At 37.1% G+C, this 18,856-nt stretch overlaps 1 protein-coding gene across 1 annotated transcript in view; it reads left to right on the top strand.

The window, feature by feature from the left end:
* The first annotated feature begins 1,796 nt into the window (after nucleotides 1-1,796).
* SERINC1 (serine incorporator 1) overlaps nucleotides 1,797-18,856 on the top strand; it is a 28,418-nt gene continuing 11,358 nt past the window's right edge. Inside the window, exons 1-3 of the mRNA XM_033234435.1 lie at nucleotides 1,797-1,997; nucleotides 15,065-15,226; nucleotides 17,093-17,262. Of these exons, the coding sequence (XP_033090326.1) occupies nucleotides 1,959-1,997; nucleotides 15,065-15,226; nucleotides 17,093-17,262 (371 nt within the window). The 5' untranslated portion in view covers nucleotides 1,797-1,958. The remainder of the gene's footprint in view (nucleotides 1,998-15,064; nucleotides 15,227-17,092; nucleotides 17,263-18,856) is intronic.

Raw genomic sequence — 18,856 nt, 5'->3', positions numbered from 1 at the left:
AGTCATCATTTCAATTTTCTTTCATAGTTGGCAAAGAGTAAAATAAGACTGATGTCGAAGACTTTTCTAACGAATAAAACAGTTTATAATTTATATACTGTCGTGTCTAATTAATGTTGTATATATAACAACTTAAGTGAGCAAATTCCACTCCACATACCCTACAGGTTAAATAAAAGTAAATTTTTTTTAACGTATTTCAAGGCCAAGTGTTACATTCCAGAAAGATTAACAAGGACTTTTGTATTTAACTCTGAATATCTCAGGTGAAAAAACTCTATTGAATAGTGCAAGAACTTACGAATATCTCAGAAACCCTCTTGAATGTAGCAAGAGACAAGAACCTGCGCTAATTTAAATTTTAAAAGACTCATTCTCCATTTGTCTAATCAACATATTCTTTATGACCTTAAAGTTACTTGCATATAAGTGTTTTTTGTCTCCTTCTGTGATACTTTGAAAAGTTTAAGGACTTGAGATAATAGGATTCTTTTCTCCCATAAATAACATATTACTTTAAGTTTAGCATAATTAAAAATATTGTTAGGTTTGTAATTTCCATTTCCACACCTTTTTTTTTTCTTTTTGAGACAGAGTCTCACTCTGTGGCCCAGGCTGGAGTGCAGTGGACCAATCTCGGCTCACTGCAACCTCTGCCTCCCGGGTTCAAGCAATTCTCCTGCCTCGCCTCCCGAGTAGATGGGCTCACACGCGCGTGCCACGATGCCTGGCTAATTTTTTGTAGTTTTAGTAGAGATGGGGTTTCACCATGCTGGCCAGGCTGGTCTTGAACTCCTGACCTTGTGACCCGCCTGCCTTGGCCTCCCAAAGTTCTGGGATTACAGGCATTTCCACAATTCTTTAAACCTTATGGATGCTCTATTATAATACTTTAAGAGTGGTCTACAAAACCACTGATAGGGTAAAGAAGAATAAGGCAAGATTGTCCCTTAGTGGTTACAATAATCAGGAGTAGGGATTCTGACATTCTTCCAGATTCTTAGGTGTTTACCCCACCTCGACCCATACCATTTTTGTAGATTTTACATCACTTTCTTATTATTAGTTATGGGAATGACTATTTCAAGTTTGAGCTGTTTCCCAGAATATTTTCAAGAACCAATAACTCTAAAAAAAAACTGGAACTTTTATAGGAATGCATTCCCTGCAGATGCGCATCATCACCTAATATGCAAGGGTTCCACATGCCTCAACAGCTCATGACATTCGAAACCAATGCTTGAGTTTGATAATTAGTATGTCTTATCTAACTAATTAAAAATAATTTTAATGTGCAAATTTCTTGTAACATCTTAACAGCACAAGAAATTAAAATATAAGTCAATAGCCAACAGAAATGATACAGAGAAACTGAAGCACATAGATGAATATAAATATCCCAATAAAACTTGTTCCAGGCAGCGGGTTGCAGGAATATGTCGTGAACATAAGCGCAAAACAGGATGCAACAGTGGGAAAATTGAGAAATAAGTGGAGTTAGGACGGACAAACACTAAGAAAGAGGAAGCAATCCCCTAAAAAGCAGAGCGGTTCCTCAGGTGAAGGAGGGCAAAACGTCAACCACCACCTCAGCTCTGTTCTCTACTAATGCCCAAATTCAAGTTAATGGTAGGTAAAGATTGGTTTTGCTCACACCGTTTTCTTAATTTGGCAAACTACGGTCAGATCGGCACTAGCCTTAAGTTTCCAGCCAGCAGTCCTTGGGAAATTTTCCAGAAAAGAGGACAGCCAGGCCATCTAGTGACGCGCACGCGCAATCTCAGCGCTGCCCGCTCCGCGTCTTATCCCACCCTGGCCTGGAAGGAAGTGACGCGAGGCTGAGGGGCGGGTTGAGCTCTGTGCCGGAAGTGCCTCGCAAATAGTAAATAATCTCGGAAAGGCGAGAAAGGAACTGTCTCCATCTTGTCTGTATCCGCTGCTCTTGTGACGTTGTGGAGATGGGGAGCGTCCTGGGGCTGTGCTCCATGGCGAGCTGGGTAAGGTGCTTTTTGCGGCCTCTGGGGTGCTAGTGTGAGAGACTAAAGGGAAGGCGACCCGAGCCGGGGCTGGGTGAGTCCGGCGGGAATGTGGTGCCCCACCCAACAGGGAGTGCCCTCGCTGTCCCCGTTTTCTTCTCGTCTCTTCTCGTCACTCAGAGTTCGCTTCAGAGCTTTGGGTCTTGCGAAGAACTGATCACTGGCCGTAAGGTGTAGTGGTGATGGGAAGATGACCCAAATTGAGGAAGAGAACTAGACTAGTACCCCTCCCCCACCCCTGCTTCGTGAGCGCTGTCTCCCATTCTTTCAGGCCCCTTTTCATGGTTTTGTTTGTATCTGCCTAAGCCATGTCTACAAAGGTCTTTGCTCCTTTCCTTCTGTGGGGTACCCACTCTGTTGTCATCTCTTTCCCGGCGACCTCAGACTGCCGCACTGTCGTTCCTGGATTCATGTCGCCCTCTTTGTTCTGTGGCGCAGATTATGATTAAAAAGTGCTTGTCGTCATTTGGGACCGCCTGGCAGTAATGTTAATGTAGTAATATTGTTTTTGAAACAAGTAGTCATAGCTCCGCCATGACTGTTTGAAGTGTCAATTTCAAATTTCAACTTAAAATCGAAATTTCAGATGACACGCACATTGTTTTGTGCCTAAAGACAAAATTGTCATTAGGCACAAGGCATGCGTGTGTCATCTGAAATTTCATGCTTAGTTCGCTGTACATTGCATTTTCATTAAAGGGTTGTTAGAGTAAAACTATTTTCAGTATAGTGGCAAGACTTTGGTCCATATGGCACAAATTTATTTCAGTTTATTTAAAATAATCTCTGTCCCCTCCAAAATAGTAGGCACAACATTGGCAGTGCAGTTAATAAAAGATATTTGTAATTTTAGGCGAGGTATTTGGATTCAAATCACTTCTCTTTAGTCTGGAATTTGTTAATTCTGTTTCTAACAATTGCTTTGCTGACTTCCTAAATAATTCCGTTATATATACTCTTTTCAAAAAGGTTTTCATATGTCTTGAACTAAAAATGTTGAATTTTAATCAAATGATGTGGAGATTATTACTCCAGCTAGTCTCTTCTCTTGATTACATGATATTTCTTCTTGCACGGAAACTTGGAATATTTTATCTCAAGATATTAGAGAGTTTATTGACTTTCATACAAAGGCATATTTAGTGTAATAAACAGTTTTGAAAGCTGATAATTGATTATCATGTAAGATTGTTTTCATCGTTTTGTTATTGGAAGATGTTACGCAGTTTAATTTGTAATGTCGTATCTTGCCCAGTTATGAAGTGGGCATGCTGTAGTTTTTTTTGTATATAATGGAGATTTAAAAGATGAGATACATGTTTTCCGTTTTACAATATAGATCGCCACCTTTATTGATTAGAAGAATGTCCGTGATAAAATTGACACTACCTTTTAGTTTCTGTGTTAATAACGAAGTAAATTAAAAAGGTAGCGGCAGTGAGGCGGTTTTTTAGAGACGGGGATCTCAGTGTGTTGGCCAGGCTGAAGTGCAGGGAATAGTCGTAGTGAACTGTAGCCTGGAACTCCTGGGCTCAAGTCTTAGTACCTCAGCCTCTCGGGTAGCTGGGACTACAGGCAGGTGCCACTGTGCCCGATTTGGAATTTATTTTATTGTTTGCAGTTTCAGTAATCTTTTTCCCTTTTCTTCTTGTGCCTCTGTCTCTATTCATTAATTGTTTGATTTTAGTGCAGGCCAATAGTCATTGAAGGGAACCATCTCTTCTACATTCTTAACAGTTAATGTGCTCATTTACTTAGAGGTTTTGATGAAATTAAAATTTATTCAACTTTTCAAAAGTAACATTCAGGGCCTGCCGCGGGGCTCACGTCTGAAATCCCAGCACTTGGGGAGGATGAGGTGGATGGATCACTTGATGTCCGGAGTTGGAGACTAGTCTGGTCAATATGGTGAAACCCCGTCTCTACTAAAAATACATAAAAATTAGCTGGGCGTGGTGGCACATGCCTGTAGTCCCAGCTACTTGGGAGGCTGAGGCAGGAGAATTGCTTGAACCGGGAGACAGAGGTTGCAGGGAGCCGAGATCATGCCACCGCACTCCAGCCTGGGCAACAGAGCAAGACTCCGTCTCAGAAAACAAAACAAAACAAAAATTAGCCGGTTGTGGTGGCGCACAATTGTAATCCCAGCTACTCGGCGGCTGAGGCAGGAGAATGCTTAAGCCCAGTAGGCAGAGGCTGCAGTGAGCCAAGATGGTGCCGCTTCTCTGCAGCCTGGGCAACAGTGTGAGACTCTCTGTGTCCAAAACGAAACAAAACAAAAAACAGACCAAAAAAAAAAGTAACGTTCAAATCATTAAATTAGATCAGGTAAGCCAGAATTAAAAACAAACCAGCCTCATTCGTTGTTAGTACAAGTTTCTGCAGGCTTAATCAAATTTAGTAAGTTTTTTCCTTATTTGTAAATTAATTGTAGAAAATGGCTAAACTAAAAAGAGATAAATTATGTGTAATAGCACTGAGCAGAAATTGGAGTGTTAAATGGTTCACTTTTTGTTTGCAGCTAAGAGGCCTAGAATTAGATTGATTATAATCCTTGGTTCATGGCAGTATAATTTTTTATTCATGCGTGGTTGTTTCTTTTTTCTATTGGTAATTACTTCAAACATTATAAACATCATACCAACTAATCCTATAACTACGACATTACCAATCACTAATACCTACTTACATGCTTTTCCCCATCCCAGTCTCAACATTGATATTAGTGAGTAGACAGAATTGATTTTTTTTTTGAATGACTGAACCTTATACACAATACCTATCAAGATATATAATGTAGTTAAGTCGTTAAGAACTAGTGATTACTAAGTGCGTATTTTTTGCCAGCCTCTCCTAAATTTTTGTTAATACAGTGACTTGTTTTATAGAAATAATTTATAGTTGCTATGAATAGTCAAGCAATGCAGAGTAGAAGTTAAATAAAAGTGTCCCCCCAAAATCTTCCTTCTCTCAGAATGCATGGGTGCATTGCGTATTTGTATACACATGGGTGGATGAGTAGACAAAGTGCATTCTTAGGAATGGCAGCATTTTAAACATTTTTAAGCAAAGCATTGAAATGAATTTTTCTTGAATTTAACAAAGGAAAAAAAGTAATTCTTGAATGTTAACATTTGTCAAAAGAGTTTCCTAAAGAGATTCTTTTAAGGAGGTGTTTCTATAGCAGTGATTCTCAACTGGACACAGTTTTGCTCCCCAGTGGGCATTTGGCAATATCTGCAGACATTTTTCATTGTCACAACCTGGGGTGAGGGGTGCCACTAGCATCTAGTTAGTTGGTAGAGGACAGGGATGCTGCTAAATCTACAATGTATAGGATAGCCCCCAACAACAAATAATTATTCAGCCCAAAATATCAATAATACCATGGTTAAGAAAGCCTGTTTTAAGTTTAAGAAAAACATTGTATAAAACATTGAAGTTGGAGTAAATTTTTAAGGACATTTTAATTTTAGATTCACTTCTCTGAAAAGTGGAGCAAATCAATATTCACCCATTCCCCTAGTTCCCAGGTTTAATTAATTGTATGATTTTTAAATTTTTTAATTCATAATTCTGTATGTACATATTTCTCTGTGTGCTTAAGAAAAATAGTACCACTCCCATTTCCACCCTTTGGAGACAGTATTTCTTTTGGTATTTATTGCCACATTTCTAATTAACATACATATAGTGTATTCTTGATTTTATTTGTTTGTTTTAGACACTGTCTTCTAATTATGGAAGACGAAGATTTAGCAATCATCCCTTGATTTCAACTGGCCCTCATCCCTGCCCCCACCAAAATCACATACACTCATTGATGTCCCCATAGCTTTCCATAATACTAAATAATTGTGGTAAATGAACATTATTGTGACTATTTATATAAGTTTATATCTGTAAAGCTATAGTAAGCACTTAAATATTAGTTCTTTATTTGTGTAATGCTCTTCATAGGTCAGCCTTGTAACAAATACACAAAGACTTTTCCTTTCAAGCACAAAATTTTGTGTTCATTGGTTTACTTTCTTTTCTTTTCTTTTCTTTTTTTGACAGAATCTTGCTCCGTTGCCCAGGCTGGAGTGCAGTGGTGCAATTTCAGCTCACTGCGACTTTGGCCTTCCGGGTTCAAGGGATTCGCTTGCCTGAGCCTCTTGAGTAGCTGGGATTACAGGCATATGCCACCACACCCAGCTAATTTTTGTGTTTTAGTAGAGATGGGATTTTGCCATGTTGGCCAGGCTGGTCTCATAACTCCTGGCCTCAAGTGATCCACCTGCCTTGGGCTCCCAAAGTGCTGGGATTATAGGTGTGAACCACCGCGCTCAGCCTATTTTCAGTGTGTTTAAATTATTTGACCTCAGACTTTTCCCCAGCTGTATGCATCTCTGAGTAAGTTCAGATACATGTCATGATTGATCGAACCTTGGAGGTTATCTCTCCCAGAATCATCTGACCTGCTCTAGTCACTGTTTTCATCTTGGATCTCACTTTATCCTCAAATGAGGATGTACATTTCCTCTCTCTTAGGTTGAAACCCTTTTTTTCTTCATTGCTTGTTTTCTTTTGGTTGATGACCATGTTTTGGTATAGTGCTCCTTGACAGAAGCACATAGGAGGTACACTTTGGTCATAGAATTCTAGATTGAAAGTCATTTTCCGTCAGAATTTTGATGCTCCTTTGTAGACTTGCAGTGTTGTTGCTGGGTATTCTGAAGTCATTTTAGAAACTTTTTCTGTATGACCTCTCCATCCTTCTCTTCTCCACCAGTTAATTACATTTCTTGAGTTATTTAATTTTCTTACCTGTATTTTCTACATTGTTTTTCTGTTATTCAGATAATGTGCTTCCTGGACTGAAACTCTATGTTTCTTCCTTTCTGCTTTCCATCTCATTGGCTTTTTGCACTGCTTTCTGAGAAATTTCCTTGATTGTTTTCAGAACTTCCATTGAATTTTGTTTTTTAAGTTTTTGTATTGACTGACTGGACTTCTGTTGAATTTTTAAACCTCTGCTATAAGGGCGGTGTGCTCATGCCTATAATCTTAGCACTTTGGGAGGCCAAGGTAGGCAGATCAGTTGAGCTCAGGAGTTGGAGACCAGCCTTGGCAACATGGCAAAACCCTGTCTCTACAAAAAATACAAAAAAATTAACCAGGCATGGGGGTGTGTGCTTGTGGTCCCAGCTACACCCAGCACATCTGTGATCCCAGCTTCTGTGGAGGCTGAGGTGGGGAGATCTCCTAAATCGAGGGAGGTTGAGGCTGCAGTGAGCTGTAATCATGCCACTGCACTCTGGTAAAGGCTGCACTCCAGCCTGGGCAACAGAGTGAGACTGTCTCAAAAAACAACAACAAAAACCTCTGCTATAACATTTTTAATTACCAGAGGTTTGTTTTGTTCTCTGTTTCATGTAGTCTTGCTTTGTCGCCCAGGATGGAGCACAGTGGCGTGATCTTGGCTCACTGAAACTTCTACTTCCCAAGTTCAAGCAATTCTTAAGCCTCAGCCTTCTGAGTAACTGGGACTACAGGCACGCACCACCATGCCTCGGTAATTTTTGTATTTTTAGTAGAGACTGTTTCACCGTGTTGGCCAGGCTGGTCTTGAATTCCTGACCTCAGGTGATCTGCCAGGCTCAGCCTCCCAAAGTGCTGGGATTACAGGTGTGAGCCACCGTTCCTGGCCTCTGTTCCATTTTTATAGCATCCTGTGTTTGTTTCATGGAAGCAGTCTTTCTCTCTTTTTAAAAAAATCTTTATTTTTATCTTTATGATGTACCCTGTACTATATAATTTATTAATATACTTTGTAAGTATATTAGAAATACTAGATTTTTTTATGCTTTTATGTTTGCATATAATTTCTTTTCAAGTTTCTCCTATCCACTCCACCCACTTTCATTGATCTTAGTGTTTTCCTCAGTATTCAGTGGTCAGTAGCTATTTGTTCATATTTAGGAGTGGGACACTCAAGAGCTTGGTGTAGGACTTGTCAGCTGTGACTACAGTGAAGTGATCTGGCTGAACCAGCTTATTGTGGAAGCCTGATGCAGATATTTATCTAGGGCTATTGATAGATCCAGGGTACATTTCCAGTCTCTAACCTGAGCAATATACCTGCATTCTGGAAGGCAAGTGAGGGAAAGAATGATGAGGTTCTTCACATTCAGTACATAAAATTTGATTTAATTTTGTATTTTTAGCATGGAACCCCTTTTGTCAACTCTTCTTGGTGTTCCCCTGTCAAACCTTATGTTTTACCCTTTTCAGTTGGTTAGTGCAAGAAATGGAATGAAATCTGGGAGTCTTAACTACTCTTTGAAAAGACATTCAACCAATCATCTATTTTTACTCTACCTTTAGTACCACTTACAGAGACTTCTGGTGCCACCAGTTCCTGAACTATTTGGGTATTCTGCCGAATGAATTGTGTTGCTTGTTAACTTTTTCCTTTGATAACTTAGAATTCAGCTTTCTCTGTTAAGGCTGTTACTACCTTGTACTTTCTACTTTCCAGATTTGTTCTCCTAGTTCTTTTTGACTTTTACATTTTATTCCTCATTTTTTTTTTTGAGACGGAGTCTCGCTCTGTTGCCTGGGCTGGAGTGCAGTGGCTGGATCTCAGCTCACTGCAAGCTCCGCCTCCCGGGTTCACGCCATTCTCCTGCCTCAGCCTCCGGAGTAGCTGGGACTACAGGCGCCCGCCACCTCGCCCGGCTAGTTTTTTGTATTTTTTAGTAGAGACGGGGTTTCACCGTGTTAGCCAGGATGGTCTCGATCTCCTGACCTCGTGATCCGCCCGTCTCGGCCTCCCAAAGTGCTGGGATTACAGGCTTGAGCCACCGCGCCCGGCCTTATTCCTCATTTTTTAAAGAAAAAAAAAAAGAAACTCAAACCTTTATTTTTTATTTGATTGGGATTTCTACAGGGAACGTAGGTAAATTAACATATTCAGTCTGCCATCTTTACCCAGAAGCACTTTGTACTATCATTTTTATGTCGCCATTATGTTGTACCATAGAAATGTTGACTGAGGACATTCTATATTTTAATAAGCCCTCCAGGTAATTCTGGTAGTTGTTACAGTTTGAGAACCAGTGCTCTAAACTTAAGTGGATGCAAAGCTCTCTACCAGTCCTTGGCTTACCGTTGTTTTGCTCTAATTTTTTATTTTAATGTCATCTCCTAATTGACCACATTTTGTCATCAGTAGAATTTTCAAAAAGGATTTATGGGTGCCGGAATCTTTGGTTTTTGAAAGTGTCTGCTAAATTCTTGAGAGACATTTTGGACTGGTATAATATAGTATACGAATTTCCTTCAGAACTTTGTAGTTATTTCTGTATTGTATTCTGTCTTTTATCAGCTTGGTTTCCATACCCTCCCAAAACAACTCTGCACATGCATAGGTGATTTGTTTCTTCTGCCTGAGTAGCTGAAGAGTTTTTCTTTATCTTAGAAATTAAATAACCAGATAAGTCTGAGTTTAAATCTTTTATCACTTTTTTTCCTCTTCTCAAAAAGTAGTGTGCTCTTTTGATTCACAGATTATTTTTCCATCTGAGGAATTTTTCTTATATTAGATCTGTGAATATCCTTTAATTCATTTATTTAGAGTATTCTCTATTTTAAGGACTTTTTTTAGTTAAAGTATAATTTATATACAGTAGAATTTACTCTGTAATACACAGTTCCATGAGTTTTGACAAGTGCATCTAGTCGTGTAACCATTTTGGAACATTAATCATCCTAAAAAATTGCACTGTCCTATCCTTGGCAACCCCTATTTTCTGTCTTTAGAATTTTGCCTTTCTAGAGTGTCATATTAATGGAATCCTACAATATATAGTTTTTGAGTCTGGCTTCTTATTACTTAGCACATAATTCATCTGAGTTTCATTCTCCATATGTTTTTATTGTTAGTATTGTTTTTGTTTGGATATACCACAATTTATCCATTCACCGTTTGAGGAGCCTTTCTAGGTTTTGATGATTACAAATAAAGTAGCTATAAGCATTCCCATAAAGGTTTTTTTGTGTGTGTGATTATAAGGTGTTATTTCACTTGAATAAATATCTGAGTGTGGATTTGCTTATTCATACAGTAAGTGCATGTTTGACTTAAAAATAAGAAACAAACTGGTTTCCAAAATGGTTGTACCATTTTTCATTCTCACCACCAAAGTAAGAGAGTTCTAGTCACTCTGCATTCTTGTCAGTAGTTGGTATCATCAGTTTATTTCATTTTAGCCGTTCTAATATTCATGTAGTAGTATCTCTGATTTTAATGTACATTTCCCTAATAATGATATTGAGCACTTTTTCTTTGCTTATTTGCTGTCTATATGCCTTTGATTAAAGTATCTGTTTAAATATTTTGCCCATTTTTTAATTGAGTTGTATGTTTTCTTATTACTGAGTTTTTAGAGTTCCTTTTATATTCTGGATGCCAATGATTTATCACATACCTCACTTGCAAATATTTTCAAGTTTATAGCTTGCTTTTTCATTCTCAGCAGTGTGTTTTAAAGAGCAAAAGTTCTTTATTTTAATGAAGCCGAATTCATTTGTTTTTCTATTGTGAGTCCTGTTTTTTATATGGTATCCAGGAAATCTTAATTTTCGTATATGGTTTGATTATGGCTTAAGGTTAACTTTTTAAAAAAATATATGAATATCCAGTTATTTCAACACCATTTATTAAAAAGTATCCTTTCCATAGTGAATTGCTTTGGTATCTTTGTCAAAAATCCTTTGATCATATTTGCATCAGTCTATTTCTGAACTTCATTGTGTTCTGCTTAGTGTGTCCACCCTTTTCCCTGTATCACTCTAACTACTGTCACTTTAATGCTAGTCTTGAAATCAGGTAGTGTATCTTTTAACTTTGCTCTTTTTTCAGACTTGTTTGAGCTATTCTAGTGTTTTTGCCTTTTCAGCTAGTTTATTTCTATAAATCTGATATTGGGATTGTGATTGGAATTAGACTGAATCTGTAGATAAGTTTGGAAAGACTTGGTATCTTGAAAATAATTGTCTTCCAATCCATGAACTCTGTGTATTTTGCCATTCATTTAGGTCTTTGATTTCTTTCACCAATGTTTTGTAGTTTTCATTATTTGAGATCTTTTCTATGTTTTGTTAGATTTATAACTATTTTCTTTTTGTTTTCAGTTGTTACTAATATGTAGAAACATGATTGATTTGTGTATATTGACTTTTTATCAAGTGACCTTGAAGAGTTAGTTGTAGTTGCATTTTTGTAGGTTTTTTGTGGGGTATTTTTGTTGTTGTTTTTTGTTTGTTTGTTTGATTTTGTTGTCATCCAGACTCAAGTGCAGTGGCACTATCATAGCTTACTATATCCTTGAACTCCTAGGCTCAAATGGTCCTCCTGCCTCAGCTTCCCAAATTGCTGGGATTACGGGTGTGAGCCATGGTTCATGGCCATCTTTGGGATTTTCTATGTAGACAGTTGTGCTACATGTAAAGGGGACAGTTTCGTGTCTTCCATTCCAATTTTTATGTTTCAGTTTTTCTTTCTTGCCTCGTTATTTTGGCTGGGACCTCGAGTGTGAAGTTGAATTCAAATGGTGAGAGAGGTATTTTGCCTTGTTTGATATCTTACGGGGAGAGCATTCAGACTTTCATCATCAATTATGGAGGAGAGCTATAGATATTTGTAAATGCCATTTATCAAATTAAGGATGTTATCTCCTATTCCTTGTTTGTTGACAGTTTATATCATGAATTGGTATTTAATTTTGTCAAATGGTTTTTCTACATCGATTGAGATGACCATGTTTTTTCTTTAGTCTGTTTTTACGGTAGAGTTCATTGGTTGATTTTTAAAAGTGGAACCAACCTTGCTTTTCTAGGCTAAACTCTACCTAGTCACAATATGTTACCCTTTTTATATACTTTCATATTGCTGTTTTTGACTTGCTAAAATATCATTAAGAAGTTTTTGTTTATGTTTATGAGGGATATTTGTCTATTTTTTTTTATGATGTCTTTGGATTTAGTCTCAGTAATTCTGGCCCATTTTTTTAAAATAAGAAGAATGTATCTATTTACTGTTTCTTTTCTTCCTTTGTATGCAAATCCAAATTTCTGTCTGGTATAATTTTCTTTCTTGGAGGATTTCCTTCAACATTTCTGGCAGTTTAAGTCTGCTTGTTTGGATTATTTTGTCTTTTCTGTTCCTGAAAATGGTCTTTATTTCGCCTTAATTTTTGGAAGATATTTTCACTGAGTACAAAATTCTATGTTTATATATTTTTTTCTTTCAGTACTGATTTTAGGCTTGAACCGTTTCTTACTAGAAGCGTGATTTATTTCTTTGCTCCTCAGTTTATAATGTACATTTTATTTTTCTGCCTACTTTTAAGGTTTTTCTGATTATTACTCTTTTAAAGTAATTTGATTATGATGTGACTTGGTGTGGTTTTCATGCTTATTTTGCTAGGGCTTTGTTGAGTTTCCTGGATCTGTGAATTAATAGTTTTCATAAAATTGGAAAAATTGTGGCAGTTACTTCCTCAGAAGCACCCTTGCGTCTGTTCTCTCCGGTTCTCGTCTCTCCAAGTGAAGCTCGTCTCTAATTCCACTTATATTAGGCTATTTAAAGTTGTCTCATGATGTTCTGATCTTCTTATTTTTATTTCTTTTTCATTTTGGATCATTTAGTTTCTTATGTCTTTAGGTTCATTATTAATCTTTTCTTCTGTCTTGCTGATATTTAGGGGGCTTATTTTGTCATCTGGAGAACTACGATATGGGTCTTAATTTTAAATTATCTTGCATGTCTGTCCGTAACATGATCAAGTTTTCCTCTACTCCTTGAGCAGGTGACATAATATACTTACACTAATACTACAGTGCCCTATTTATAAATGATCTCAGTTATCTATATCATTTCCAGGTTGATATTGACTGATTGATCTTCATTATAGATTGTATTTTTCTGTTTTTTGCCTGCCTGCTAATTTTTTGTTAGCTGTCCAGTGTAAACTTTTCCTTGATCAGTGCTGGATATACTTTTATTTAAGAAAAAAAAAAATTATTGGGCTTTTATCTTTGACTTGGGTGATTTTACTTAGAGACGGTGTGATCTTTTTATTTGCCTTTAGGTTTCATTAAGTGCAACTAGTGCAGCCTTCAGTTTGATGGCTGATTTTTCTCCAGTATTAATTGCCTTCTGATATCTCTACCCAATGCCTCATGGATTACAAAGTTTTTCACCTCTGGGTGGTAAAATTCCTAGATCCTCTCTACAGTGGACGTTCGCCCCAGGCAGAAATAAGGGCTAGTTGACCGGGCAAGGTGGGCCACGCCTGCAATCCCAGCACTTTGGGAGGCCGAGGTAGGCGATCACCTGAGGTCAGGAGTTTGAGACCAGCCTGACCAACATGGTGAAACCCCATCTCTACTAAAAATACAAAAATTAGCTGGGTGTGGTGGTGTACACCTGCAATCCCAGCTACTCAGGAGGCTGAGGCAGGAGAATCCCTCGAACCCAGGGTAGGGGCGGGGAAGGTTACAGTGACCGGAGATCGCACTACTACTGCACTCCAGCCTGGGCGACAGAAGGAGACTGTCAATCGATCAATCGGTAAAATAAGGGCCAGTCATAGGGCTCACATTGTCTCCTCTTAGAAATTACTGCTTTACATTGCCCGTTGTTCATTGTCTGAAAAACTTGTTTTTTCCATTGTTTAAGTGATCATGGTTTCTCCATCTTGACCTGATTTATAGTGATTATCCCAAGCCTTTGTTCATCAGTAATTTTATTTTTACCTATGTCTGTTTTGTTTCTTGATAGTTATTAGTTAAGTCTGTTTTTCCCCTTCTCATTTCTTTAGCCCTTTGATTCCCACTTTCCATTGTGTTCTGTTCTTATTTCATTTTTAAGGTCTCCTTTTTTTTAAAAAAAAAATATTTTTGTTATTTTTCTATAGCTCAAATGAAATACTGGTAGGGAATTTCCTTACTGGATTATATTTATTTCAGACTGAATTCTTCATATGCCTTATATTTTCTTCATTCCTTTTTCTGAGGGGAGATGTTTATGTTTCATTTTTGCTAAAGTATATTTACATAGTTGCCATGACATTTATTTCTGTCTTGTGGACGTTTAATATAAAGCAGCTTTATTCTTACCTTATATTGGTTGGTGTAGTGCTCTAGCTTCTACAACATTCCCTTACTGTGGTATCTAAGACTGTTTTTCCCTAGAGTTGTAATTCTAGGGCTGGAAGATCTGGTTCATCCACCTTCTAGAAGTCTGACATCTCAGCCCAAGTTATGGTATTATGAGAATATTTACTCTGTGGCTTTCTTAAATACTGGTAAATACTCTGTACCAGTGTTCCTGTCTCCTGGACAGGAAGATACTCTGTTCCTTTGGGAGCATGCTGCTAGTTTAGTGTGGTGGTCTCTGATCCCTTGGGAGCATGCTGCTCGTTTAGTGTGGTGGTCACTGGAGAAAGTTAGCTAGCCCCAGTTGTATTATTATCCTTTTTGGCTCACTCTAGTTGTAGTTTTCATTATTATCACTATCACCAGGTCAAAAGAAGGAAAACATACCAATTCACTTTTTTTTTCCTCCCTGGATGTATTTGAGAATCCTCAGAATTTTGTGTATTCATCAGTCTAGTATCTGGGGGCTAAAGGGCAGGGGCTAGAGGTGGTGGGTTTAGCAGCTGTGCTACTCATGAATATTCCATTTCTTATTTAAACTTTGGTTACTACTGATGATTTTTCCCCCTTTTTGTTTTAGCTTATTTGTTCATTTTACTTGTCATAGAGTCCAAGGGCTTTTTTGTCTTTACTCCTTCTTAGCAGTTGCTAAGTTTTGTGGTATAGATAATTTATATGAACCAGATACCTTATGTCCCTTGATGTATTTACTTTTAGTCTTTTTTCTTTTTTGGATAGAATGTCAATTTTCATTGTATCATTTTAAGATCTACTGATTTACTGGCTTTTAATAATATTTTTAATAATATTCTTTTTCCCAGATACCATGTTTGTGTGGAAGTGCCCCGTGTTTGCTATGCCGATGCTGTCCTAGTGGAAACAACTCCACAGTAACTAGATTGATCTATGCACTTTTCTTGCTTGTTGGAGTATGTGTAGCTTGTGTAATGTTGATACCAGGAATGGAAGAACAACTAAATAAGGTTAGTCTCATTTCTTATTTATTGATTAACTGAGGCTATAGGGTATGTATGTATATGAATAAAACTGATTCAGGGATATTGTAAACAGAATAATATAGAATAAGACAGTATGTAATCCTAGTTGTAGTTCATAATCTTTTAGGAAAAACAAAGATAATATACGTTACCTTGTTAAGTTCTTTGATGGTGGTACAGGAAATGTACTGTGGTAATACACAGAAAGAAGTATAATTCTAATCAGGTGTCAGAATCTCAGTGGGTCATGGAAAAAAGGATATTCTAAGAATGATTAGAACTTTCATATACAGAGATTGAAAAATAGAAAGCATAATGAGTATGAAAGAGCTTTTTGAGCAAAGTATCTGTACTTTAGGAAGATTAATCTTACAATTAATAAAGTATAAAAGTCAAGCAGTTAAATATGGAGGCTGTTGCAGTGGTATAATCAAGAAGAGAATAGAGGACCTGAAGTAAGATTTTCTGGTTGTAAAATTGACTGAACCTGGCGCTGAAATATTGGCAGTGATGGAATCATATATAACAACCAGGTTCTGATCCTAGAAAACTGGGAGGAAAGTGTTGCTATTAACCCAGAAAGAAAAATTTTTAGAGAGAGTCAGGTTGTGGAAGGAGATGGGGAACATGTAATAAATTTAGCTTCTAACATGTTGACTTGGTGGTATTGTATCATGTACATGTGTATATTTATATATATATATATGTATGTCTTAGTTCAGGCTGCTATAACAAGAATATCATAGGCTGGGTGGCTTAAGACAACAAAAATTTATTTATCAGTTTTGGAGGCTGAAAGTCCGAGATCAAGGGGCCACCATGGTCAAGTTCTGGTGAGGGTCTTATTCCTGGTTTACACATGGTCATCTTACATTATTGAGAGAAAGCAGCAGCTCTCTTCTATCTGTTTTTATAAGGGCATTAATCCCATCCTGAGGGCTCTACACTCATGATTTAATTACCACCTAAATACCCCGTCTCCCACTATCTTCCCATTGAGGGTTAGGCTTTTAGCATTTAATTTTGGGTAGACACAAACATGAAGTCCATAATAATGTACAGCAGCAAGTAGAAAACATGAAGGAATTTAAAAGAAATCACAGCTAGAGACTGCCTTGAGGATAGAAATTGAATGTTGAAACCATGGCATCATGTGCTGAAGATCATTCAGAGTGAGCAGAGCTAGAACTTTGCCAAAATCTCTTACTTAAGGGAGTTAGTGGAGAAAGGAAAACCTGGTTCTGATCCTAAAAAACTGGGAGGGAAGGGATAACAGAAAAGAACAAAAAACATGTACAGGTTCTAGGAAGAAAGTTTTAAGAATGACAGGGATAGTGTCTATATAAAAATGAGATTAAGGAATGTGATTAAGCAGTAGCCTTTGGATTTGAAAACTAGTACATGACTAGTGTGCTGAAAAAGCAGTTCTTTTTAGAGTGCTGGGACTGGAAGGAGTGGGAGGAAATAATTTATTCTTATATATATGAATAATAGATGTATTAATAGTTTTGAACAGTAGTCTCAGAAATAGCATTTACACTACCAAAACAAGTATATCATGCTATTCAAGTAGAATGCAAGTTTTTAAAATGTAAGATAAATCTATAATTCAAAATAAGCATCCAGCATAGAGTTGGTATTATAGTTTATGATTTGCTCAGATGGGGATTTAACTCTTTTTTCCCCACTGGATGTGATTAAAATGTATCAGACTCATCTTGAGTACATATTCATCATAAATTGTAAAGCAAATTCCAGTTTTCTAAACGTTTACTTAAACTATTTGATTACATATAATTTTTACTTTTACTTAATGAAAAAATGATGGATCAAACCCTTTTGTTTTTCTAGATTCCTGGATTTTGTGAGAATGAGAAAGGTGTTGTCCCTTGTAATATTTTGGTTGGCTATAAAGCTGTATATCGTTTGTGCTTTGGTTTGGCTATGTTCTATCTTCTTCTCTCTTTACTAATGATCAAAGTGAAGAGTAGCAGTGATCCTAGAGCTGCAGTGCACAATGGGTAAGTTTTCAAATAAGCTTCAGTATAAAAGCCTGGGTAGCCTCTTATTGGTAATTGCCAGTTTATCTAAGGAAACCTTAAGGTAAAATAAACTTATACAATTTACAGAATTACTTTATTCATGAATGACAGGGTGAGAAAATCTTGTTTTTACTGGAGAATGTCAGACTTTGTATATTGAATAATAGCTATAATAACCTCTGATCCACAGTGTTTTATATTTTCATCCTAAAAAAGAGACTCTGTTATATTTGTGACTACTAAGGGAATAGCTATTTCTCCTTCTCCTCTTAACTTTTGGTGGACCAGTCCACTTACGTGGAACTCTCAGTTCCCTAGACCCAGAGAGCAGATTTTTCTAGGTTGGTTGTATTAGACAACCCAGAAAGAAACTTCAGGGTTTATTTATCAATCTTCCTTCATATAAAGCACTACTTCTGGTACCCTTATTTGACTGTTTTAATATCTGCTGTTGCTTATCTAGTAACATGTGCTACCAAAGACAAAAGGAATAAACAAGTAGAATATAAATATTAATGAGAAAATATGTGACAGGTTGATTATCTTTTATTGTGTTCCTTTAGTCATTGATTATTTTGTTAAATTATTAGAGTTTTAGATGGAGGCATTTATCATGTTTATAAAAACTATTCATTTATACAGTTCACCTTATACTTTGATATATTATCCCACTTATGTGAAATAAGCCTGTGAAATGGAACTAACATTCTCGTTTTTTCATAATGAATTAGTGAGAAATAAATCTTTCTCAAAATGGTCTTAAAAGCAGTTTATATAATTGTTGTCTTTTCTGATAATCACGTGTATTAGGTTTCTCTAGAGGGACAGAACTAATAGGATAGATAGATATATATACAAAGCGGAGTTTATTAAGTATTAATTTACATGATCTCAAGGTCCCACAATAGGCCATCTGCAAGCTGAGGAGCAAGGAGAGCCAGTCCGAGTCCCAAAACTGAAGAACTTGGAGCCTGATGTTCAAAGACAGGGAGCATCCAGCATGGGAGAAAGATGTAGGCTGGGAGGCTAGGCCAGTCTAGTCTTCACTTTTTTTTTTGCCTGCTTTATATTCTAGCCCTGCTGGCAGCTGATTAGATGGTGCCCACCCAGATTAAGGGTGCGTCTGCCTTCCCTAGCCCACTGACTCAAATGTTAATCTCCTTTGGCAACACCCTCACAGACACATCCAACATCAGTACTTTGCATCCCTCAATCCAATAAAGTTGACACTCACTATTAACCATCACAAGTCAGTACTTTGCATCCTTGAATTCAAGTTGACACTCAATATTAACTATCAGAAGTCTACCCATTGTCAACTTGAACCCGAATACACCTCCTGAGACCATACATAATCTGCAAATAAAGACAAAAATAAGGTCATACAACTAACCTTACAACTGAAAACACACCAGTCCCCAACCTAAATACTGTTACATAGAGTTAACAATACCTAAATGCTGATGTGAAGTCAATAAATCTTATGTCACATGATAAAGAAGAAAGGAAATGAAAATATTTTCTTAGTACGAGTATATGCATGCATGAACATGTTTTGGACAAAACGAGGAAG

This window comes from Trachypithecus francoisi, unplaced genomic scaffold (genome assembly GCF_009764315.1).
Source record: "Trachypithecus francoisi isolate TF-2019V2 unplaced genomic scaffold, Tfra_2.0 Lachesis_group15, whole genome shotgun sequence".
Classification (NCBI taxonomy): Eukaryota; Metazoa; Chordata; class Mammalia; order Primates; family Cercopithecidae; genus Trachypithecus; species Trachypithecus francoisi.
The sequence above is the reverse complement of the archived record's forward strand: the minus strand, read 5'-3'. Positions and strand labels throughout refer to the sequence as shown.